This window comes from Vulpes lagopus, chromosome 8 (genome assembly GCF_018345385.1).
Source record: "Vulpes lagopus strain Blue_001 chromosome 8, ASM1834538v1, whole genome shotgun sequence".
Classification (NCBI taxonomy): Eukaryota; Metazoa; Chordata; class Mammalia; order Carnivora; family Canidae; genus Vulpes; species Vulpes lagopus.
This window is the reverse complement of record NC_054831.1, coordinates 14491970-14518142: the sequence shown is the minus strand read 5'-3', so window position 1 is coordinate 14518142 and position 26173 is coordinate 14491970. Positions and strand designations below refer to the sequence as shown.

General features: G+C 40.4%; 1 protein-coding gene across 1 annotated transcript; it reads left to right on the top strand.

Annotated features, from left to right (window-relative positions):
* Positions 1–296: 296 nt before the first annotated feature.
* On the top strand, positions 297–25321 carry SLC18A1 (solute carrier family 18 member A1). The gene is made up of 16 exons (XM_041767537.1): positions 297–365; positions 2369–2589; positions 3296–3653; positions 4284–4342; positions 7380–7463; positions 8550–8642; positions 10826–10915; positions 11362–11405; positions 13426–13486; positions 13579–13674; positions 20426–20504; positions 21432–21483; positions 23076–23139; positions 23595–23714; positions 23932–24065; positions 24870–25321. Exons 2-16 carry the CDS (start codon positions 2466–2468, stop codon positions 24981–24983), a joined length of 1572 nt encoding a protein of 523 aa, XP_041623471.1. The 5' UTR covers positions 297–365; positions 2369–2465; the 3' UTR covers positions 24984–25321.
* The last annotated feature ends 852 nt before the right edge of the window (positions 25322–26173 follow it).

Here is a 26173-nt window from a genome sequence, read left to right as displayed (position 1 = left end):
GAACTGTACTCTGGCTTCATTCTCTCTTCCAATTTATATTCAGACCTATGCAAGAGTTAATGAATTCAATGATAGATAAGCACAGATGAAAAACAACCCAGCCCAGTCCATCTTTGGTTAGAATAATTTCCCCCTCTCTTTATCCTCTCCAGTCCTGCTTTCCTGCCTCTGACGCAGGGAACTAAGGCTCTGAATGAAACCTGTTGGAAGTTCCAATTAAATCATTGTGGACAAAGGGCACACATGACATCTTCAGATAACAGGTGGCAATAAATCCATCAGCACAACCACTCAGAGAACAGAGTCCCTGCTATACCGCTAACAGCTGCCAGTATCTGAGTACCTCACACAAGATGGGCTCTAAGGTAAGATGTTTCTTTCCCTGGACACATTTAATCCTTCCTTATAATTTGTGTCTCTTAACAGAGAATTTTGACTCTACGGTAAAGTTTGGTTGGCAAATTCTTGGTTTGGTTTTGTTTCGTTTGGTTGTGGTTTTTTGATCTATCTTTATCGTACTTATCCATTTTACATCTTCTAGTTGCCTATTGCCTTTTTTTTTCATCTCTTATTTTCTTCCTTATGTATCCGAGGTAAATTTGCATTTAGAAACACCTTATTTTTATAGAGAATTAAAAGATCTGAAATCACTGCATGCATTTCCCTGGTTAAAACTTATCTGGGATTTTGGTTCGGTGGGGACCACTTAGTCACTTACAACTGTAGTGTGGATGATGTTTCTCTCCTAGCTCTGGTCTTAGAATAGAACAGAGTAACCCAGGGCTTAGGACACTCCCAACAAGGCTCACTATTGAACTCCAGTGATAATCATTTAAAATTATTTACTACTTGTATTAAAATAGTTAATTAAAGCATATTTAGAAATTACAGAAAAGCAAAAAGAAAATAATTTAAGCCAGTGATTATACTAGCTGATTCTTGAGTGTATATTTTTTTAGCCTTTTAAAGTATACACATAATTTTTTTTATATTATTCAGGTCAAGCTGCAAAAACAGTTTAATACCCTTTTTTACCTTAATATTTTATTGGGTATTTCTAAGACATTGAAATTATTTTTAAAAATTGATTTTAAGAGCTGTTTATATTCCACCACTAAAATGTTTGCTTTTACTAATATAAATAATTATAATTCTAATATACTAGTTACTAATATAAATAATTCAGCAATTCATAATTTTAAACATAAATCTTTGGCCATATTTCTGAACTTTTCCTTAAGATATGTTCTTAGAAGTAGAGTTATTGAATCAAAGGTTACATAAATTTTAGAACCTATGCATTTCATGACAGTAGTATATTTTAAAATGTATATGATTAGTATTGTTGATACCACAACAGAAGCCAAAACAGAAATAGTCTTCCCTGAAACTATTACCTGAAGGTTTTTTTTAAAAGACCTTATGTATTAATTCATGAGAGACACAAGAAAGGCAGAGACACAGACAGAAGGAGAAGCAGGCTCCTCACGGGGAGCCTGATGTGCAGGGGCTTGACCCCTGGACCCGGGATCATGCCCTGAGCCGAAGGCAAACACTCAACGGCTAAGCCACCCAGGCATCCCCATTACCTGAAGTTTCACAAAATACTGTGACTTAATGCTGACTAATGACATGAAATCCTAAGTAGAGAACTAATTATGATAGTATTTCATTTACACACAGTAACACACCTTCCTGAGCAGGGATTTATGGTTCAGACAATAGAGAAGTGTTTTAAGTACCACAGAACAAGAGAAGGTGGTGGAACATAACCCTGCAAGTTAAAAAGCTTGGAGTCTCATTCCAGTCTGATACTAATTGTATGAAACAGCTCTTCTAGCATTCTGAGTCTCAGATTTCTCATCTGTGAACTGACAGTGTTGGTCTAGCCCAAAGTTTCTCTGTGGGCAGCACAAGTAACACTTGTGGCACATGACATGTTTGGGGGTAATACAGACCATATAGGCTATAATTTTGGGTTGGTGCATGCACACAAACCATAATTTGTTTGGTATGGCACATTTATTTTTTAAAACAACAGTATTTTGGTTTTTAAAAAGAATGGATTTAGAGGAAAGGTTGAACAAGTAATAATACAAGTAGGCCTCAGATATCTACATAAACCATTGAAATGATAGGCATTTGAGACACAGAGCTAGGTGAACAGGGCTAGAATCTGCTTAGAATTCCAGATACAAAAAGCTGGTAAGCGGTGCTTTCTTAGAAGGCAATCTGAGAACCAGGTGGAATTATTGAGATGTATAAGAAGTGAGCAGAGACACAGGCATAGAAATGGTTCAACACCATCCTAGTATTTGCAACTACTTGTACCTTTCACTCTAATAGTGAGTTTCTTTTGTCCCAACAGGATTTCTCCTTTCTTCTATAAAGGCTGCAGAAGACCTATAGCTGTAACAGGACCTTTCATAAGAAACTGGAGAAGACGCCCCACCCCAGCTGTCACCATGCTCAGGATGTTTTTGGACACTCCTCAGCACTTGCTAAAGGAGGGGAGAAAGTCACGGAAGCTGGTACTGGTGGTGGTGTTTGTTGCTCTGCTCCTGGACAACATGCTGCTAACTGTAGTGGGTATGTTTGGGTGTCTTTGTATCAATTCATAATTAATAAATTATAATTAATTTGGGTTAATTTGCTCTGGGCCCCAGCAGGCAACAAACACTTTGCTAAAACTCAGCAGTAAGTGGACTTGAGAATTTCTATTTTTATGCTTAGAAAACTCAAAATAGAAAATGAGGTTCAGAAATGTTATGTGACTTGCCTTAGGTGCCAAGTTGGGGTTCAAGTCCTGTCCAACTGACCCCAGGGCTGGTGCTTCTTGCACTATACTTTCTTGCTTCTACCATTTTCATGCTGTCATCTCTGTATTAGAGCTGAAACAGTAAGACAGAGCCTACCTTCTTTGCCCTCAGCTGTGGAAGTAAACATCTGATGACTTGAAATTTCCCCTATTCTGTATGTGTGTCTAAGAAAAATTATGAAAACTCTGTGAGTATTGATTTGTGATTACAACTAAATGTTAGCAAGTAGCTGATTGGCCAATACAGAATTTTGGAGAATGAGGATCAATTGTATACAGGTTGGAATTTGGGCAATCTTTTTTTTTTTATTTAAATTCAACTTACCAATATATTGGCACAGTCTTTTAATAGACTTCAAATCATGTCACTTAGACACTTTCCTTGACCATGAATATAAAGCTCATAGTAATCCCCCTGAACCAATTAGTGTTAAAAAGTATCCTTAGTTCTTATCACTTGTTCTTCTTGATTTTCAGTGCCCATTGTACCCAACTTCCTATATGCCACAGAGTTCAAAGAAATCAACACTCCTCTGTACCTTGGCCCCACCACAATTTCTCAGCATGTCCTTACTTCTGCCTTTTCCACCATCTTCTCCTTTGATAACAACACCATGACTGTTGAAGAAAGTGCACCCAGTGGCACAACATGGACAGATGACAATTCTGGCACCATCCCCCCTCCAGTCACTGCAGCCATCCCAGTACAACAAAACAACTGCTTCCAAGGCACAGAGTTTTTGGAGGAAGAGAACGTACGGGTTGGTGTTCTGTTTGCTTCAAAGGCTCTGATGCAACTTCTGGTCAACCCGTTTGTGGGACCTCTCACCAACAGGTATTTCAATGGGTGCGATACTCTATATGATACTGGCTCAGGAATAAGAAATGATGGGCTAAGGTATCATAAAGGTAGTTATAAGGGAAAACTCATTGTCTCCAGGGAAATCAGCTGTTTGGAAAGCTGGCTGCGCAAAAGATAACGTGATATTGATGAAATGCCATGGGCTTCAAATTTTCTTGGTAATATAATGACTGTTGAGGATCCCCCACCCCACCAAAAAAAAAAAAACAAAAACAAACCAGTGATCAGAAGTACACTGCTGATGTTATTTCAGTACTCTGGAACATGGCTTGAAGGCAGGACTACTGCAATCTAGAGCAATGGCTTATTAGCAGTGTTTGAGATTATCCTGATGTTTCAAAGGGATATACACTCTGACTAGGCCATCCTTTCTGGAAATGAGGATTTTGATCCTGGTCTATGGGTAAATATGCATGTTTGTTTGTTTATTTACTTATACACATTAATGTTGTCATATCCCATCTGCACACTTGCATTCAGAAATATATTTTTATCATGTACTCAAATAACTGCATTTCTGCTCCGAATTACATGAAAAAGTATAGTTTCAGTATATGCATGCCTATTGGGAGTGTATCCTTTTTCTTTTTAATTCTCTTTTAGGATTGGATATCATATCCCCATGTTTGCTGGCTTTGTTATCCTCTTTCTCTCCACAGTTAGTAAGTAATTTGCTTCCTCTTTTATTTCTCTCACTGATTACCTTTGATTTTATCACATGCACTACAGTGAAGAGAGTAGGGTCAAATTAGCTAATTAGACATTTGACTAAATGGCCTATGACACTGATTTAAATGGTTTGCAGTTTGGGATATGGGCATTAGAACACTAATGGCAAATCAGTCTAGTTGGAATTTGTATATTCTGCTGTAGAAGAACAGCTACTTTACTTCCTTCAGCTGGGGAAAATTGTAAAAGCTGTCTTAATAGATATGACTCTGTGTGTGTGTGTGTGTGTGTGTGTGTGTGTGTGTGTGTGTGTGTATCAGTAGTCCCTTGAATGAGGTTAGTACAAACATCCCATCTTTGGGAAGAAGTTTTATTATTTTGATACACAGAGGTAAAGAGCCACCAACAAAGAATCTAAATTGGATAATAGCAACTGGGTAATACCAAAAAGTCTACTGCCTTCAAGTAAGGACATTAAAGGTTATAGCTTAGAGAAATAAATTTGCTAAAAAAAATAAAAAAAAAAAGAAACAAAGAAAGAGAAAGACAGTCTATCCAGTATCAGATAAATGTCCTAATAAAATGCAGATGGAATAACAACAGTAAGTAAACATATTGTTTGGAAATTGACCCTGAGAATTAATATAAGAAGGAATGATGTATGGGGGTTAGAGGTTAATTGAAAGAGAAGGCCGCATCTGGAGCCATTAGTGGCTCCTTGATGCCTCTGCTGATTCTGCTCCCAATAACATACCTCCTGCTTTTCTTGTCATCTTTTCGTTACGTTTCTGCTTTTTCTATTCCTCCTCCTCAAGTTTTCTTCCCTTTCAGTGTACAGCTTTGACTCTTATCAACCAATGCTTAACAGGAATCCATTGCTTTCAGGGCTGGAAAGAGCAGAAGCTTGATGTGTAAAGTTCTGAGAACTGCAGCTTACTTGTGAAAATTCTAGGTAAAGCAAAGAAAATGAGGCAATTCAAGTTAGAAATGCTCACTGAAATTCTAAAATCTCAGCCCATGCCAAACAGTAAATTAAAAACTAATAGGATTCTCCGTTTCATCAAAGTGACTCGAATTCTCTCTAAAAAACTTTATGAGGCACGCATACATCTTGATGGCAAAAGTCACTGGGGAAAGATAAAGAATGAAATGACTTGGTTCCAGCCTAGGAATTTATGATACTTGCCTGGGGAGATATAACAAACACCCTGCAAAATAAGTTAATGCTAGAGTATCCCAAACTCTTTAGCTTGAAGTCCTTGCTTAAGTCTATGCAATTACATTATTTCTGCACCATAACCAGTGTCACTATACTGAATTGGCCTAATTCTAACAAATGTTTGGTCTTTAGGGAATCTTATGTGGCATGTCTTTAAGATTTTTAAAATACTAAAAAGGGGCAGCCCGGGTAGCTCAGCCGTTTAGCACCGCCTTCAGCCCAGGGCGTGATCCTGGAGACCCGGGATTGAGTCCCACATTGGGCTCCCTGCATGGAGCCTGCTTCTCCCTCTGCCTGTGTCTCTGCCTCTCTCTCTCTCTCTGTGTCTCTAATGAATAAATAAATTAAATATTTAAAAAAAAAGAAAAAGAAGTTGCTGATGTCCATTACTACCCTTAAGGGCCCCCAGCTGAGAGCCATAAGTAATGTAATTAAGAGCAAAATGATAACCAATGTTAGGGGGTAAAGTGAAGAAGAAATTGTTTTGGTTTTCCTAAATAGGGTGACCAGCCATCCTACTTTGGAATTCAGGGACCTCCCAGAATGCAAAGTCCTTGGAGAACTGAGACAGTTGGTCACACTATTCTCAAAGGACATAGAAATAGGGGCACCTAGGTGGCTCAGTCAGTTAAGCAACTATATTTGCCTCAGGCCATGTTCCCAGGGTCCTGAGATCAAGTCCTGGGTTGGGCTCCCTGCTCAGGCAGGAATCTGCTTGTCCCTCTGCCTGCTGCTCCCTCTGCTTGTGTTCTCTCCCTCTCTCTGTCAAATAAATAAATAAAATATTTAAAAGACATTAAAAAAAAAAAAGGACATAGGAATAGCTAACCTTGAGCAGACTGGAAATCAGAAGTCCTAGGAGAAAGCACTGGAAGCTCAGCAGAGAGAGAGACCAAGCATGTGCATGTTTGGGAGACAGTGTGATCATGTCAGGAAGTAATGGGAGAAGATTATAAGACATCAAACAACCAAATACATCTGTAATGAAAGGGCAAAGGGATTCAAATTCTGCTGATTCAGATACTCTGGGAGGAATTCTTCTTTCTTTCGAGGGCATTGTCCTGAAATGGAGATGAGACATGTCTGGATTTACCAAGCTTACCACCAATGCCCTGTAATTTAGTTTTTGATAACATATTCCTGTTTGGTACTTAGTCTTGTGTATGCTAGTCTTGAGTAGATGGAACCTCTTAAAGAGCATGAGCTGAATATTCTCTTTATTTCACATCTTCTAGTATAGTTCCATGTTTGATATTACTTGCTACATACTCACTGATCTGATTTAGCTAAAACATTTTCCAGTATAAGATAAGAGGAAATATCTGATTGGATCTCAAGATACTGTTTTCTACCCAATGCCTGTGGTCCTTCAATTACATATAGTTTTTGTTCCCTCACTGTAGATGACTCAATGAAGCCCAACAATGGCAAAGGTCAAATTGGAGTGTTGAATATGAAGAATTGAGAAGTAGGGTCTAAGGGCGTTGTACTTTTCAGACAGCCATGATTCCAGTGGACAGGATGTTGTGAGCTTTGGGCAGGAAATGTGAAAATCCAGACTTCCATCCACTGGAAGTGATGAATTGGCTTATGCTTCTGTGGTTTCTCTGTCTTCACGTCAATTAAAATGCAATCCTGATTAAGGTGTGGGATATTAGAAAGACAACTCCAAAAACAGGAAGCAGTGATCATGCTTTATTAAAACATATGTATGGTGGCTCATATCTACAATATCATGGGCATATTTTCTGGTGGAAAGGGAATAAAGACAGTTTGCTAACTGGAGCATTCTTACTATTCTCTATACACAGTGTTTGCTTTTTCTGGTACCTATACCCTACTGTTTGTGGCCCGAACCCTTCAAGGCATTGGATCCTCATTTTCATCTGTTGCAGGTAATGCTGACATCTTGCGCGCGCGCACACACACACACACACACACACACACACTTGCACACACACCTCTTACCATATCTTACTACCCTCTAAGATTTGTATGAATAGATAGGAAAGTATTCTGGTAGGCAGAAATTATGATTCAAAAACAAGATAATTATAGAGTTGTCATCAGTGTTCTAAATCCCTAAGTCTGACATAACTTCCTCTGATAATATTTAGATATAGCCAGCTAAGGTCAAGGCAAGCCCAAGGTAAAACCAAAAAGTAAGCCCAGCCTTTATTTAATGCCCTTCTATGACCTTTTCTCTTCCTCCTCCTTAACATTTTATAAGAAGAATAATGCTAATACTACCAGTAACACTATCACATTTTGCAAAGTATCATCAAATACAATATTTAATGTAATCCTATAAAAGTAGCTATTCTATGCCATTTTACACATGAGTAAATGACATGAGAGCCCAGTCCATACTGTCTTCTACATGTCTTCTGTACTTTCTTCTTCATTGGGCACCTCCATTGAATAGAACAGTGTTCTGTGTTTATAGAATTTCCTTTGACTTACTCCATATCCATTCATTCAGGGAAATGTGCTAGGAAATACAATGAAATGCTGAAACAATGGACAGCGGTATTTTATATTACCCTTGCCAAGGACTTTTGCAGTTCCAACAATATTGCGAACAGGAGGGAGCAATATGGGTGTTGGGAGGGCAGCCCGGGTGGCTCAGTGGTTTAGCTCCACCTTTGGCCCAGGGCGTGATCCTGGAGACCCAGGATCGAGTCCCACATCAGGCTCCTTGCATGGAGCCTGCTTCTCCCTCTGCCTGTGTCTCTGCCTCTCTCTGTGTCTATCATGAATAAATAAATAAATAAATCTTTAAAAAAATATGGGTGTTGGGGGGTCCAATATTTCTAAAATACTATGGGTTAAGTTTTACAAAATCCTTCAAACTGCAACTGTATCTAAGATGATCCCTGAAGACATAATAGGGATGGTGGACTAAGGACTAGCAGATCAAGGATTCAGTGAGAGAGGCAGACAGAGGTCTCCTATATGCTAACTCCATACTCTCCTTTCAGGTCTTGGGATGCTGGCAAGTGTCTACACTGATGACTATGAGAGAGGGCGTGCCATGGGAATCGCCTTGGGGGGCCTGGCTTTGGGAGTGCTGGGTAAGTGGCACCTGGCTGCAAATCTAGGTTCAGAGGGTAGGATACTACATATTCTTTGAAGATGGCTCCAGGAGGCAAGTGTCCCTAAGGTTCATGGAAGGCAGTATTTTCTTTCCTTTTCTGTCCAATCCTGTTTTGAGTCCTTCTGAAATTTTTTTCCAGGAAAGGAAAAATCTCTTTCCCCTTAAGGAGCAAATAGCCCATGAGGTCCTGGGAATGGAAGAAACCTAGTCTATTCCAGTGAGCAGATAGCCCCATATTGGCAGCCACTGTCTCACCTCTACTTCCACACATGGTCAGTGCTTTCAAAATGAGAGGAGTGCTTTGTCAGGTTTTATGCTAAGTACATTGCTGATATAATCTTTTTTAATCTTCACATCACTATGAAGGAGGAATGATTGTCTCTATTACAGAGATGATGACTAAAAAGGTTAAATAGCCATCTAAGTTTACATAGCCAAAAAATGTCAGAGCCAGGATGTAGACTCAGATTTTCTGGACTCAAACCCCAAGCTCTAAACCATAACACTTTCTTTGAAGTTCATCCCTCAGATATATTGACTGACTATACCAATAAGTAACATTTTGTGGAGCACTTATTATATGCCAAGGACAATGCTAGCACACAGGGGATATAGATAAAAAGCCTCACACATGGTTCCTTCCCTCTAGGGGCTCCACAAGCTAGTGGAGGAGAAAACACCAAAGGTCTCTTTCCCAGTCCATACCCCCCCACCCCCCCCACCACAACCATGGGAGAAGAGGGAACAAAATTCCTGCTCTTTGTTAATATCCATTTTCCCAAACACCCAAGCTAAAACTTTGGTATGTCCTTGTCTCCTTTATCACTTCTCACTCCCAGATTGGCAAACCCATTATATTCTCTACAGCCACTTCCTCAAGGTTGGCTCCTCATCACATCTCAGTTGGAACCAGCCTACTGCCTGATCTCTTGTGCCTTCTCTCCTTCCCTCAAGGTGCCACCAGAGGAAGCTTCCTATGCCCAGAGCTGGTGGTATTTCTCTCTTGCTAAAAGACATGTTTCTCCATTGCCCACACAAAGCCAAGTAGATGCTTTATCTAGATATACAGGGCCCTTGACTATTTGGCCTCAACATTCCCCACCTCTACTCTCCCTCTCCCAAATACTTATATTCAGTGACTGAACACCAAATCCTGATTTTCTTCTATTTGTTATCCAACCACACTCTCTCTTATAAATTTTTTATTTAAATGCAATTTAATTAACATATACTGTATTATTAGTTTCAGAGTTTCAGAATTCATTGATTCATCAGTTGCATACAACACCCAGTGATCATTACTTCAAGTGCCCTTCCTAATGGCCCTCACCCAGTTACCCCATCCCTCCCAAACCCCCCTCCAGCAACCCTTAGTTTGTTCCCTATAGCTAAGAGGCTCTTATGGCTTGCCTCCCCCTCTGTTTTCCTCTTATTTTATTTTTCTTTCCCTTCCACTATGTCCATCTGTTTTGTTTCTTAAATTCCACATATGAGTGAAATCATATGTATTTGTCCTTCTCTGGCTGACTTATTTTGCTTAGCATAATATCCTCTAGTTCCATCCATGTCATTGCAAATGACAAGGTATATATATATATATATACCATCTCTTTTGTCCATTCATCTGTCATTGGGCATCTGGGCTCTTTCCATAGTTTGGCTGTTGTGGACATTGCTGCTGTGAACATTGGGGTGCATGTGCCCCACAGAATCACTATGCTTGTATCCTTTGGATAAACACCTAGTAGTGCAATTGCTGGGTTGTAGGGTAGCTGTATTTTTAACTTTTTGAGGAGCCTCCATATTGCAACCACACTCTCTTTTATGATTCCTCAATGCTCTTCACTTATACTTCCTCTCTACCTGTCATATCCACTTGACAAAGTCCTTGTGGCCATCTGAACTCATTGCACTGTAATCTGCACAGTACTTTGCAGGTTGAACCTTTATTGTTGAACTCTACTTTTTACCGTGGTCTAATTATTTGCATCCTACCACATGCATTTTCTCTACTAGAAAGCGAGCTCCGGGGAACCAGGTCTTCTTCGTTTCTGAATACTCAGAACCTCATGTGGAAGTTCATTGGGTAAATGGGGACAAGTCACACAAATTAGGAATTTGCGCTTACTCCTGAAATCTGTACCTGTTTTGCTTTTCCAGTGGGAGCTCCTTTTGGAAGTGTGATGTATGTGTTTGTTGGGAGGTCTTCACCTTTCCTCATATTGGCTTTCCTAGCACTACTGGATGGAGGTAAGTCACCATATGAGGTCACCAGACAGGGACACCTGGGTGGCTTAGTGGTTGAGCGTCTGCCTTTGGCTTGGGGCATGATCCCAGAGTTCCAGGATCGAGTCCCACATTGGGCTTCCTGCGTGGAGCCTGCTTCTTCTTCTGCCTATGTCTCTGCCTCTCTCTCTTTGTGTCTCTCATGAATAAATAAATAAAATCTTTAAAAAAATAGGTCACCAGACAAATGATAGCTGAAGTCAGGTTGGGAATGCACTATGCTGAGTGTCTTGACGTGTGTCTTGACATGCTCAAAAGATCGAGGACTCCCTCATTCTGGGAAAGAAGGAAGAAACTCAGGGAGTTAGACCTGTGCATGATAAGGTGGTATCAATGTGCCTGTTATTGGAGCCTCCAACTAATCAGTAAACAAACTAAGCTGTCTCTTTCTCTCCCATTTTCTTTCTTAGCACTCCAGCTGTGTATCCTACAGCCTTCCAAAGTCTCTCCTGAGGTAAGTAGACACAAAGCTCCATTGTCAAAGAATATATGGAATGGCTATGTACTAAGACTTCTCGATTATCCCTGTCAAAGCATAAGAAGAAAGGTGAAGAGAATGGAGTCAAGGAAAGTAAAAACATACTTGGAATCCCAGATAGTGTCATATTTAGGGTAGCATCAGGGATGATGGGGGAGTCTGGCTTGATGTTGGACAAAGATGGAGGAAGGGCCTTTTGAAGAATCAAGGAAACATTACAAAATTTATATATATAAACTCAGAACCAGAAGACAATGACAGTGGGACTTGTATGTTCATAGTCATAATACCTCAGAGCTAGAGAAGACCTTAGAGGATGTTTAGATAATGTCTCCCCCAAGAATATGTTTATAGACTATCATTCTATCATGGTTAAATGTCAGAGTTGGTATTTGTCTGACTCTAAGCCAAAGATGGCTCTGGGAAATCCATATCAAACCACAAAGAATGAAAGATAAGGAAATACAGAAAACAAGGGAAAGTTTGATCTAAAAACCTTGTTTTTACAGCCAAGTCAGACAGAAGTCTGGGTAACCTGGGAACCCATTATTTGCAGTTAGGATCTGGAAGGGGAGCAGCCTTGGGGGACTGAGCCCTTAACCTGTGGGGTCTGTGCTAACTCTAAATAGTCAGTGTCAGAATTGAATTACATTATAGGACACTCGGTGCCCACAGAGAACTGAAGAATTTCTTGGTGGAAAACCCCCCACATTTAGTACTAAAAGTGTTGTGAGAGGAGAAATGATTTCCCTTTAATATCTTTCTGAATAGTTTTGACTTTGATGGTAGTGTTCTACGTATTCAAAAAATCCAATTATTATTTTTCTGGCTCTATGAAACACCACTGTGTCCATACCATATTTTATTCAATCCTCTATGTTTGAACATTTAGGTAGTTTCCAGTTTTTTGAAATTACAAATAGTGCTGCAATTAATAACCTTATGTATATGCATTTTTTATAACATTGGAGGTAATCTATAGAATAAATTCCTAGAAGTGAAATGTTGGGCCAAAGGGCTAATTGGACTTCTTTATTTGTATTTTGTAATTTAGATCTATCTCTTTATTTTGAATTATATATTTAATTTGAATATTTTTGAATATTTTAATCCACCACTGTGGGTATGCAGAGAGGGTAATCGTATCAAAACTATTAAATCTATTGCCAGAAAGAATGTAGTTAGCACCACAGATTAGAGTACAGTACTCAGAAAGTTTGAAAGAGGGAAAAGTTTCAGCTACTGAGTCAGGGAATACAGTGGAAAAGAAGGAGCCATTTAAGACTGACTTTGAAGAATGGGTAGGAGTTGGACCTGTAGAGAGAAAGAAGGTAGTTTAGGTAAATTAACCATGAACATAGTTTAGACAAAAATAACCTGCTGGAATGCATGGGAAGAAGGCAAAGTGATTGAGTTTAACCGGAATAAAGATTTTCTGAGGGGAGAGGGAAATTAGAACTGAACATTTAGGCTTACCTTCTAATCTAGATGTTCTGCTAGACTTGCCAATATAGCTCAAAATGGTCAGAATAAAGCCTTCAGAATGCTTGAGGAGACTTCTGAGCTAATACCTCTGTGCTCACCTTTGGGATTCAGCTCTCTACCTGTGGTTCTCCAAGGGCAAAGTTTAGTGCCAGCAAGATCTAGTGGCGAGACCCAAGACTGGGAATCCAGATAGCCATTGTCCATTGCTGGCTTTGCTGACAATCTACTCTCATTGGTTGATGATCATTTGAAAGCAGGAAGTATGTCTGGAATAAGTTGTCCTGCTCTTTATGACTATCACAGTGTTTGCCTTGCACACAGGAGGTGCACTGCCCGGTGACTCTGTGACATTGGGCAAGTCACTTTATCTCCTTTGATTTGGGTGTCTGGCCTCTTCAGTAAAGGAGTTGATATAGTCTCTAAGGTCCTGTCTGCATATTCTCACATTCTTTGACAATAGGAGAGATGTAAACTGTACAAATGGAAGTTTTTTTGTTGTCCATGTTCTCAGAGTGCCAGGGGGACTCCTCTCCTTACACTTCTCAAAGATCCTTATATCTTGGTGGCTGCAGGTAAGCTGCGAGAGTCTGGGCTTCTGGGCAGGTAAGCTGGGAGAGTCTGGGCTTCTGGGTAGCCCTGATGGCTCACAGACCTGTCTCTCTAGGCTCCCTTTGCTTTGCTAACATGGGAGTGGCCATACTGGAGCCCACACTGCCCATCTGGATGATGCAGACCATGTGCTCACCCGAATGGCAGTTAGGTAAGTGACCGTGTTCCCCAACTTGGGCGTGGACGGAGGTGTGTACCATGAGCCCTTTCTCAAGTAATTGAGAAGCTCTGTGGGACCTGGGTCTTTGGAGTCACAGAGGCACATTGGGCTTCCTTTGTAGAATTATCTTCTCTGTCCACACTTGTAAATCAAACCTGAGTGGGCAGGTAATACCTCCAAGAAGCAACCCAAGAAAGGCAGGGTGGAAGGGGTTGAGAGCAGCTATGGAATGGCAACATACCTCACTATGTGGTAGAATGATCAATAAATTTTTAGTCAAAATACCTAGGTTTTCATTTCAGCTCCATTGGCCATGCAAATTTGTGCAGCCATATCAATTTTCTTTTTTTTCAAGGATTTTTAAAATTTGAATTCAATTAGCCAACATATAGTACATCATTAATTTCAGATATAGTTCAATTTTCTAAGGTTCAATTTTCTTATCTCTGAAAGGGACATCAGAATACTATCTAGTTCAAAAGGTAATTTGAGGAAATAAATGGCAGGATATGTGGAAATGCTTTGCACCTGTAGAATATTAATATGTACCACCATTACCATCCATGCCTTTCTCTCTTCAACCACTCTTTTCCTAGATTGCCCTTTTGCTATCTTTTTTTTTTTTTTTTAACATCTAACAAGGTGCTTATAGAGTACGTTATTCTGAGAGAAAGTCCTCCAGTCTCCTCTGCTTTATGGAGAGATGTCCTTGTGACTCATTTGAGTTTAGAGAGAAGGCTCTGGCCCTTCCCAGGAAGCCTGAGGAAAGAGGACAGAGAAGGCTATGAGCCATTCAGTCACTATTGAGAGAAGAGGCTTATGTGGCCAGAGGGGAAGTTGATAAGGACCTGATATGGCTCAGCATGCAATGAAAAGCATTAAATCTAATTTTTTTTTTTTAGGGGACAATTCTAAGCAAGTCTCCAAGCTGTACTCCTAGCCTCAAATTGAATTTTTCTGGGCTGCAACTGCCTCTGACCATGACAATTAATTGAGTTAGCTGGTGCTTGGTGCAGAAAAGAATCCTCTGCCCCAAGGCTCTGACAGCTCAGGCTCTTGGTACAGGTGGACAAACACAGCTCAGAACAACTCCTCCCCAGCCCTTCTTCAGGAGAGAATATTAAAAGCAAACTAGCCTTCAGTAACTGGTGAATTGTTGACTTTGGCTTTAATTATAGTTGTTATGACAATTTCTAGTGGGCAGCACTGTTTCTTCTAGGTACAGAAAAGCATAGAGAAGCTAGTGAAACCCAAAGAAACTCACTGGGCTGTTTCTACACAGTCCCTTATGCAGGTGAGGTTACAGTAGAAAGCCCTCAGGAGAGAAAGTCAGAACGCTGAAAAGGCTTTGTCTCCCACCATCCTTTACAACTTTCCTCAATGCTATCTGCATCTCTAAGTCTAGCTTCAGGAAGCTCTCACAGCACCTGGAGAGCTTGTTAAAACTCAGAGTGTTGGGCCTCACCCAGAATTTCAATAGAATCAAATTTACATTTTTTTAAGTTTCCCAGTGATGCTGATATGGTATCTGTGACCACACTGAAAAATACGACTAAATGCAGACAACCTGTCACGGGTGTTTGAAGGAGAGGAGACAGTATTTTTGAGAGTGATTTGTAATCCGTGACTGTACTTTCTAAGTGACCCATTTTGTGCCCAATCCTTATCGCATGATTGTGACTTTGGATGAGTTATTTAACCTCTTCAAACTCCACTGAAGAAATGGAGATGCTTTCAGGGTTGTTTTCAGGATTAAATAGAGCTATGTATTCTTTTTTCTTTTCTTTTCTTTTCTTTCTTTCTTTTTTTTTTTTTTTTTTGGCTTGAGCATTTTTTTATTCTGCATTTTGGGGCCTTCTTGCCCCTGAGCTATGTATCCACAGGAGCACCAGAGTGTATTAGTCCATTAAGCATCTGACTCTTAATTTCGCCTCAGGCCATGATGTCAAGGTCTTGAGATCAGGCCCCCCATCAGGCTCCATGCTCATTGTGGAGTCTGTCACTCTCCCTCTGCTCCTCCCCCCCACCCCCCCCACACTTTTTCTCTCAAATAAATAAATAAAATATTTAAAAATATATAATGGGATTAGCACAGTGCATGGAATACAGGATATACTCCATAAATAAAAATTGTTACTATTTTCATCATTGTTTTTATTGAAATTATTTTATTTACTTTTAAGATTCTATTTATTTATTCATGAGAGACACACACAGAGAGTCAGAGACATAGGAAGAGGGAGGAGAAGCAGGCTTCTTGCAGAGTGCCTGATGTGGGACTTGATCCTGGGATCCCGGGATCATGCCCTGAGTCAAACAAAGGCAGACGCTCAACCACTGAGCCACCCAGACGTCCCTTTATTGAAATTATTTTGACAGTCACAACTATGTGTAATTTCCTGCTCCTTGGGAGATATGCTGTGAAAAATATATGTTTGTTTGTAGACATATAATTTGAAATACCTATTTTCCACAAAATGCTACTGAAATGCAAGCTCTATCTCGGTCTTAAAGAACAAACAACATGAGTTGAGGAAAATCTCATTTAGGAAATTTCCCATCATTTAAAACAATAGTAAGGAGATGTATCTAAGAAGCTAGTGCATTTCCTGGAGATGCCTATCTCCAGATCTCAGGTAAACAGTGGAGTAGTTATAGTTCTAAATTTTTAAAAGCAATTAAACAAATGGGTACGGTTCGAAACAGATTGCAGCCCTGTACAAATAGACAAATACACTAAGATACGCTTAACTTCCACCCCATGGAAGAGAATATTAAAATCAAACAAGCTATCAACGAGTAACTGGTGAATTGTTGACTTTAGGTTTAATTGTAATCATCATGGCAGTTTCTATTAGGCAGCACTGTTTCCTATAGGTATAGAAAGGCCTAGAGAGGCTGGTGAGATGAAGAAACTCCCACTGCTGATTCTGTAAAGTACCTTACGTCAGTCAGAGACATCTGTGCTGTCACACTGCTGGTGTGGGTAGTGGAGATATGAAGTTGGAAGGAGAAGGCCTGGGTTCAAGTCCTGATCCTGTTACTCACTGGTTATGATGATAATAGTTAAGGCTGATGCTCAGAGGGCACTTATTCTGTGCCAGACACTGTGCAAAATGACTGGCAGGCATTACCTCATTTAAGGCTCACAATCAGCCTATCCGGTAGGAATTATTATTATCCCCTTTTCTCAGAAATTTCTTAAACTGACCCAATTTCATATCTCCCCCTCTAAAAATCCTGGGCCTTGTGGAACCTCTTGTCATTGACAAGTGTCCCCATGTCCTCAGCCTCTTCTCTAAACACTCCCTTCATCTTCTTAGCCCTGAGAGTCGAATGTTTCCTGAAAACACTGTTTCCCAGCCATCTTGATGGAAATCTATGTTCTTCTAGACTTTGCTCCCTTTGCTGCTTCTGAATCATTTCTTCTTCTTCTTCTTCTTCTTCTTCTTCTTCTTCTTCTTCTTCTTCTTCTTCTTCTTCAAGGTTTTATTTATTTATTTAAGTGAGAGAGAGTAAGCACAAGCAGGGGGAGGAGCAGAGGGAGAGGGAGAAGCAGATTCCCCTCTTAGCGGGGAGCCCAGCTCCAGGCTTGATCTCAGGACCCTGGGATCATGACATGAGCTGAAGGCAGAACCACCCAGGCAGACCAGAATCATCTCTTCTTAATTCTTCTTCAAAGACTCCAACTCCCTTGAAGATCATACCATTACATTGTACCCCCTCCACCTCTCTTCATTGCAATCACTTATTGACTCATAGTTACTCCTTCTCATTCATTAAAGTTACCTGGATCGTATTCTTTTCTCCTTTACTCCTGTCACCACTTTTGGTGGCTTCAATATTCAGGTGGATAACCCTACCAACATTTTGGTCTAGCCCTTAATCTACTTTCTTGCAATAATCTTTTACAATGATCTTTTTCTCGTCTCCACTTTAACCAATCAAACCTTTATCTAATTTTGACCTTGACATTAACTGTATTATCTCTTAAATTTCAATTCCAAGCAGTCCACTTATCAACTCACATATTCCCTGCTCAGATATCCTAATATCCCCATATCAACAAATTTGGGCTGCTCTGAGGTCACTAATCCATTGGCCTCAATTCTTTTTCTATTTCCATCCCCTCTCATGTCCTAACTTCTTTATGTACTCAATTTGGATTCCATCATGATGTCACTCCTTTGAAACCATTGTTAATTCCTTTGCCCTACTCTCCCGCTGGGGTTGTCAGCTGGCAGAGCATTATTTCTGAATAAGCCAATCTGATCTCCCACTCCTTGCCTATGCATGAGTGGTGGATTGGGGCTGTGGGAAAACACACAACTGGGCTGTCAGTTACATGTTATATTTATAGCTACAAATCTAAAGTAGGTCTTCACATTGCCCAACAATCTTCCTCTAAGTCCCCAATTATGTTCTCCTTCCGATTTTCTGAAATGACAATTTTATACTTGCCCACTCAAACCTCCTCCATACCCTCATCCCTTTATCTTCATCATTCTCAACTCCTAGTCATTGAGAAATCAGAAGCAATGAGATGGGAATGCACGTGTACCCGTCAATAAGTATACTCTTTCCTGTGCTTGTACCTATATTCATTGCCTTCTTTTTATGGTTGAAGCATCTCAACTTCTTCAGAGGCCAAACTTCTTCCTTTCTTTCTCCTCCTCCCCTCTTCTTCCTCTCCCTCCTCCTCCTCCCCTCCTTCTCCTTCCTCCTCTTTTCTTCTTCTTCTTCTTCTTCTTCTTCTTCTTCTTCTTCTTCTTCATTCAATCCCCTCTCAACTATTTCATTGGCTACTTCTTAACACCTTTGTTATCTTGTTTTCCTTTGCTAACTTTTAAAGGTAGGAATTCCTGAAGGCTCACAACTTGGATCTCTATTCTTCTTTCTCTGATGTTTCAGAGGTGATCCCAGCTCTTCTTATGGCTTTAAGAACCATATATAAACCAATAGTCAATCATTTGTATCTGTGCTTAGGATCTGTCCTTGGAAGTCTAGACTTGTACACTCACTGCCTGACATCTCCAATTGGATATCTAATATGCATTTCATGTTTTCCCCAAGCTCTTCCTCTATCTCCAGTCACCCAGTTAAGAAAAAAATGAGTAATACCTGTTTTCTCTCTTTGTCTCATTCCCACTATGCCCATACCCAATTCAACAGAAAATCCCACTGACTCTACCACCATAATAATACCTTTTACTTTATTTACTTCTTTCCATCATGACTTCTAAGATGAAACATTTCTTCCTGGCTTCTGCAAATAGTCTTCTGGTTTCTAGTCTTGTCCTGTGAACCCTTCATCTAACCACAACCAGAAGACTTTAAAAATATATAAATTAAAATATGACATTCCTCTCCAAAGTTTTCCATTGCACTTGGAATAAATTACAAATTCTAAATTCCAGGCCTACGCTTTCCATTACTTTTCACTTTATTCCTTGTGCTTCAGCTACACAGACTTTCTTTCTATTCCTATAACAGACAAATAGTTGGTTCTTAAAGGTCTTTGTATTTGCGTTAGATGTTTTTGTTTGTTTCTGCTTGGAATGCTTTGTTTTGGTTATTCAGATCTCAGTTGAAATGCCATCTTCTCAAAAAAGCCTTACCTGGCCCTGAATGGAAGTTAGTTCTATTCCTGGTCATACTTCCATGATACAACATTAAATTTTTTTTCACAGAACTCATCATTTGTCAAAATTATCTTTTTCCTTCATCTGTTTACTTATTTAATGTCTGGCTCCCTCCCTTGGAATGTAAACTCCCCGAAAGCTAAGATTTTGTCTAGTTTATTTACCCCAGCACACCTGGCACATAGTAAAAGCTCATTAAAAATACTGAATGAATGAATGAATGAATGAATGAGACTCAGAAAAAGTAAGTTACCCAAAGTCAGAGCTAAAAAGTAGCCACACCACAGTTTGAATCCAGAACTGTGTGTCTTCAAAGCCTTTGCTTTAGAAAAAGCAATGTGACCAGTGCTTCAATTTATAAAATACTTTTATGAACGCTATTCAATTTCCTCCTCAATGTAAATTGGTATGATAGAATTATAGCTTTGTTGTTTGTCAGATATGGATATTAAAACTCAGAAAGATTTAGTAACTTATCCAAGATCATTACCAGGGCAATAGAAAGAAGGGTGAATAGCAAGGCAGGAATTTCACTCCCCCCCCACCAGGAAATATGTATTTCTTTCTGTAAGGCTGGTGATATTCTTATGCTGATAATCATAATGATTTTACACATGAGAATGTCTCATTAGGGTCATTCTTTAGGAAGTCTAAGTAGAGAGCTGGGAGTACATCATATTGAAGCTAAACAAAGCCCTGCCTCTGAGGAAAATGGAAGTGTAGAGCCCTATGCCAACTGTTCTGGGTTTGCACAAGGACCTCCAACACCTAAAACAAAGTGGTTTGGAATCCTTGAAGGTGACAGAGGGACTTCACTATCTTTTTTTTTTTTTTAAGATTTTATTTATTTATTTGCTAGAGAAAGCACAAGCAGAGGGAGTGGCAGGCAGAAGGAGAGGGAGAAGCAGATTCCCCACTGAGCAAGGAGCTTGATGCAGGGCTCAATCCTAGGACCCTGGGATCATGACCTGAACCCAAGGCAGATGCTTAATGAACTGAGCCACCCAGGTGCCCTGACTTGACTTCACTGTATTGTAGTAAATAAGGTGTTTTATAGTAAACTTGGCATGTCCTCATCTTAGGACTGTGTCTTTCTACAGGTCTAGCTTTCTTGCCCGCCAGTGTGTCCTACCTCATAGGCACCAACATCTTTGGTGTATTGGCCAACAAGATGGGTCGGTATGTAGCCTGAGAATCTGTGGATAGTAATAGGAATGTAAGATGGGAGAGGCTTTTGAAATTGTTCTGCATATAGCATAATGAACAACTTCTCTGAGGTTGAAACTTTAGGACACATGGATAAAAGCTGACTACAAGGGAGGATAGGAGTGGGTAGGTGTTAAGGATGATATGGACAAAAGATAGCCCTGAGCTGGTTGTGAATATATGAGGGATAACCTTTACTTTTCAATATTTGTTATCTAGTTGAAGAGCTAAAATAACCCCACAGAGAATAGCTATGAAAAAGCTCAGTACTTTGGGGGCAGTGTCGTGAAACTGTGCTCCCTGGAGCCCTAGAGTGTTCTAAAGAGGTATATCAGAGGCCACCAAGTGCAAAGGGTCGAGGGCTAAAAGGTATGAGTCTGGATTATGTTCTACTGCAGTGAGAACAGCCTCAATTTTATCTTTGAAGCTCAGCATACAGATTTTTAAAATAAGTTTAAAAACCTTGTAATAGGAAACAAGAAAAGGAAGAAGTTTGGTATTTTTTGCGGGTTTGAGATGCACTTCGTAGACCAGATAAAATATGAATAGGTGAGAGATAGTCTGAATTGGGAAACAGCATGAATTAAGTTTGAGGGTTACTTCCATGGGGGAAGTATCTTCTGAGCAAGCTGATTCCTTTGCTAGAGGAAGAAAGAATATGTCCCACTGTACTTCCTCTGCTTCTACTATGGAAAGTGATATGGAGACAGGCAAGGAGGAGGGCAAGGGAAGGGCTCACCTGGTTACAAACAGATCATGCAAAGATGTCTTCATCTTCTCACATCCTAAGGGGTTCCTGGAATTAGGGGTGGTAGGACTGGCTAGTGTGGTAGAGATGGGGTGGCAGGTGAAAGGGATGTCTCCCTTTAGCACTATTTGCTGATGGCTCTTTTCTTCCAGGTGGCTGTGCTCCCTGATTGGGATGATGGTAGTAGGCACCAGCTTGCTTTGTGTAAGTATAACAAGGTCTAGGTGAGAGAGAGAGAAAGAGAGGGAGGGGGGGAGAGACGCTCAAACATTTAAAGACCATTTTCCTTGAAAATGAACAGAAGGTTAACCTGGCAATGAATGACTGTTGGAAAAACCTTCTGCATAGGTAAGAATTTAGCTCTGGGAGAGATGCCACTAGGCATCCCATTAAAAAAGGTGGGGAAGGAGGAAAGGGCAATGGAGCAGCTATAGACAGAGGTATGAGGCCCTATGTATGGGCACATGAAACAACTCATGTTGGTATATATTTATGAAGCTATCAAATTTGTTTATGACATAATTTTCTTATCCCACCCTGACAGGACCCCTTAAGCCACCAGGGGAACCATCATCTGAGAGGTAGTCTCCAATGTCAGTATGTTTCATAGAAAAAGAAAAAAAAAGAAGTCTTTTCCTATATTCAATAACCCCCTTCCAGCCCTCTAAGCCTTCATTTCTCCTCCCCATAATGGGGACCATAAGCACCTTACCTCCTAGGCTTAAAGGTGATAAGACTAGAGCTGTAAAGCACTGAGTACAGTGTTCAAGAAAGGCTGGAGGTCTTGATCAGGAGCATGAGTCCCACATAGACTCCCAGCTTTACCACTCGCTGCCTGTGTGATTTTGAGCTAGATCTATCACCTCTTTTTGTTTAGTATCTTCATCTGTGTAGAGAGGGTTCTGATAGCCTCTCACAGGGTTGTCCATATAAACTGCAGCAATGTCTGGCACACAGTAAGCCCACTGTAAATCCTAACCCAAACTATTACTAAAATATAATTACCTTTTGGGGAATAATCCCTAAAATTATTAACCACTAACCTCTAGCCTCTGAGGAGTAAATGTTTTCGGGTAGCAGGTTTAGGTAACAGGTACTCAGGGAGGCATGTAAGGAATCCACCAAAGAGGAAAGAAAGTCTTTCAGTGGAGGATTGGGATGGCAAAAGAATGAGTTTCACAAGCTTGCTGATGCAGGACCCTAAGACATGCCACTTGTCCCTCTAGACTATAGGTAAATGGTTGTTGGTGTCTTTTGTCTTTTTGCTCCAGTAGCTACCAAATTAGGATTTAACTAAAACCTTTGAACGTTGCTAGTAGAAAAGAGGGGAAACTCCATTCAGGGAAGAGTGAGGACAGAGTGTGTCTGGGAGGCGGGTTAAGGAAGGGGAAGAAGAATTCATGCAATAGAAGAGGACCATTAATATATATAATGGAGTCAAATCTGAGATTTACACTTCATCTTGCCACTTACTAGCTTTTTAACTTTGGATGGGGCATTTAACCCAAATGGCACCAATCTAGCTTTCATATCTTTAAAATAGAAGTAAAGGGGTTTTTTTAGCCTTTCTTTTTTTTTTTTTTTACTTTTTTTTTAAATTTAAATTCAATTTGCCAACATATAGTATGACATCCAATGCTCAAGGATTCTTCTTCATGAGGATATGTGAGAATCCAGATAGATAAAACGTGTGGTATATAGCACATGGTTGATAATTGCATATCATGTGAAAACCCTTTGTTTTTGTGGTGACTCAGTTGGACTCCTAATGAACTCTTCCTTCTTTCCTGCTGCAGGTTCCTCTGGCTCACAATATATTTGGTCTCATTGGCCCCAATGCAGGGCTTGGCTTTTCCATAGGTAAGAGTACTTTTAAAGGAGACAAGAAGGGATGCCTGGGTGGCTCAGTGGTTGAGCGCCTGCCTTTGGCTCAAGGTGTGATCCTGGATTCCCAGGTTCAAGTCCCACATCAGGCTTCTTGCATGCAGCCTGCTTCTCTGTCTGCCTGTGTCTCTGCCTCTCTCTCTCTTTCTCTCATGAATAAATAAATAAAATATTAAAAAAAAAGGAGACAACAAGCCCCTGAATTTTGCCTTTGGGTCAGATCATAAGAGGTATATGGAAAGACAGAAGGAGGAAGAGGGTGGCTGACAAAGGTGTGGGCTCCTAACTCTTACCAGGAATAGGTGTTAGTGTTGAATGGGAGGATAGCAGGCAAAGGGAATAGATTAAAGGGAGGAGGGGAAGGAAGGGTGCCACAAAAAGGGAACGGACTGGTGGTAGAGCTGACAGTGTTCTGTTTCCTTTGGCCACAGGCATGGTTGATTCTTCTGTGATGCCCATCATGGGACACTTGGTGGATCTGCGTCACACCTCAGTGTATGGGAGTGTCTATGCCATAGCTGATGTGGCTTTTTGTATGGGCTTTGCTATAGGTATGTTGGCAGGGGAGAGAGCACCCAGGACCTGGTGTCCCATTTTCTCTTATCTACTATTTACCAGCTGGAAGTAAACCCAGGAGGCTGATTCTCCCAAGGTTCTGAAGATATTTGACTTTGGGACATCCTTTGGGTCACCCATTGCCCCTTGCATGGTGTTTTCTGTGTGATCATGGGTAAATAAATATTGTGAATTTGGTTTTTTTCCTCACAGGCCCATCAACTGGGGGTGCCATTGTGCATGCCATTGGCTTCCCCTGGCTTATGGTCATCATTGGAGTCATCAACATCATCTATGCTCCTCTCTGCTACTACCTGAGAAGCCCCCCAGCTAAGATGGAAAATCTTGTAAGGGGCTCTGATCATTGTTAAAAGAATAATAATCTATCTGTTTGTTTGTTTTTTCATCTCTTTCTCATTGCTTTTCATTGTATGCTATTTCCTCCCTCTTTGGATGTCTTTTTCCTTTACCATATTCTCTGATCCAATTTTCACCTTTATTTTTCATTGGTGCTTTTCCTTATTTTACCTTCTCTACATAATGACTTCACTTCTTATACTGGGTGGTTAAGAAGGGCCCTAAATAAGGGGAAAAAATGAGAAGCTTATAAAGAGTTGGGGGCAGGGGCCATATTTTAGTTACCAGCAAAATGTGAGTTAACAAATTATCTCCCCAAGGTAGGCAAAGCTCTACTGGGCTCATTCATTCATTCATTCATTCATTCTTTTCCATTACCCTTACCAGGTCATTATTTAAGTATAAAATCCCAGGGAAGAGAACCATAACATGTGATTTTACTTAATAAGATACTTTCCTTTTATTGTAGCATGAGCACCCTAAATGGTTTGGGTAGCTTAGCAATGGACATAGGGATGGTACCAGTTTCTGACGGCTCCCTGCTATAGCTTGTACTACCACTGTTAGGATTCAATTAAGGATATACCAGGTATCTGTCTTAACTAGGATTGCTACACCTAGGTGCCTTGGGAGGCCTGTGCCTGTACGTGAAGCAAAAAAAGAATCCTATGCTTGTTTCTTGAATCTTTCCTGAGCAACACTAGACTTGGATGAGCTAGCAAGGAAAGGGAACAGGGATACGCAGTATCCTGTAAAAGATACGCAGTAATTTCTCTTCCTGCATCTTGCTTCAGGCAATTCTGAGCCAGGACAGCGTCATGGAGACTCGGATGTACGCAACTCAGAAGCCCAAAAGGAAATTTCCACTGAGGGAGGATACCGATGAGGAGCCTGGCAGTGAGGAGTAGTAGGAGAAGGTGGTCTCTGAGCCTTGTCACATGTGGATCCATGAGCCTTGAACTTCAGTGACCAAAGTGACCACCTCTTTCCCTGATCACTAAATCACTATGGGCTGCTCAATGGGTTTCACTTCTCTTTCCCCTGAGTATCTCCTTTCCTCCCTTCCCATAAATACCATTCCTTGATTCTCTCCTTACCTGTGTATAGCTCTTCCTCTAAGCTTTGCTGCCTCCGGTGCCCATCTTTTATAGGAGATAGTGATACTTTTCCTAGGCTGTTGTAAGGCTGATTAAACTTGAGCTGGTGGGTTCTTCAAGGAGTGATTCATTCCATGGAAACTGCAGTGAGCACAATGTGACCCTGAAACCAATGGGGTGACTGACAAACCTCATTTCATCTGTTGTCTGATTTTCTTTGGCACACTCCCAACAGACCATAAAGCTTTTGTTCTCTGTTCCTCCGTGTGGTCCTTCCTGAGTTTTCTCAGCTGAGTTGAGAAAGTATCCTCAATATTATCTTGCTGCCAGATTGCCAATTTGGGAAATTGTTTGCCTGGTTTTTAGAAGCTGAGTAGTTTTTCTGTGGCTAAACTTATAGCTGTTAAAGTGATTTTGCCCTCTGCAAAGGAGGGCTGGGTTTATACCTTTCCAAAATCTCTGTGACTCTTAGAAATAAATGGAGAAGGACAGAAAAAAATTATTAACTCCAAGATTTTATTGAAGGAAGTTTAAAATCCCTCCCCATAGTGGATTCCCTAATACAGGGATTATGATGAGGAATTGTTCTCACTTGTTAGTGAATAAGTTATACCTGATTCAGACACGGTCGATTAAATGCTCTCTCATAGCAAAAGAGAATATGCGGGCAAATATATAGGTACTCTGAATATTTTGACATTTTATTACCTTTTAGGAACATTTATTAAATGTGGGGTTTCAAAGAGATGGGGCCAACCCACTTTTAACCACTCATCTACTTGAGCAATCAGGATATACATGGCATAAATATGATCAATACTGCAAGTGAGTATACACTGTATGTTCAAGAATGAAGAGGCAGGGATGCTTATGGTCTGGATGGAGAATAATGGTGGAGATGGAGGCAGAGGTAGGAATGGAAAGACCCGCAACTGCAGGTTGTGGGGATATCTGGATATCACATTGAGATGTTCAAACTTTACCCTGGAATGCTATCTGGC

Coding starts and splice junctions, on each gene's coding strand:
- SLC18A1 (XM_041767537.1), top strand. CDS start 2,466: ATGCTCAGGATGTTTTTGGACACTCCTCAGCACTTGCTAAAGGAGGGG. Junction 3,654..4,283: donor GTGGGACCTCTCACCAACAG/GTATTTCAATGG, acceptor ATTCTCTTTTAG/GATTGGATATCATATCCCCA. Junction 13,675..20,425: donor CTCACCCGAATGGCAGTTAG/GTAAGTGACCGT, acceptor GTCTTTCTACAG/GTCTAGCTTTCTTGCCCGCC.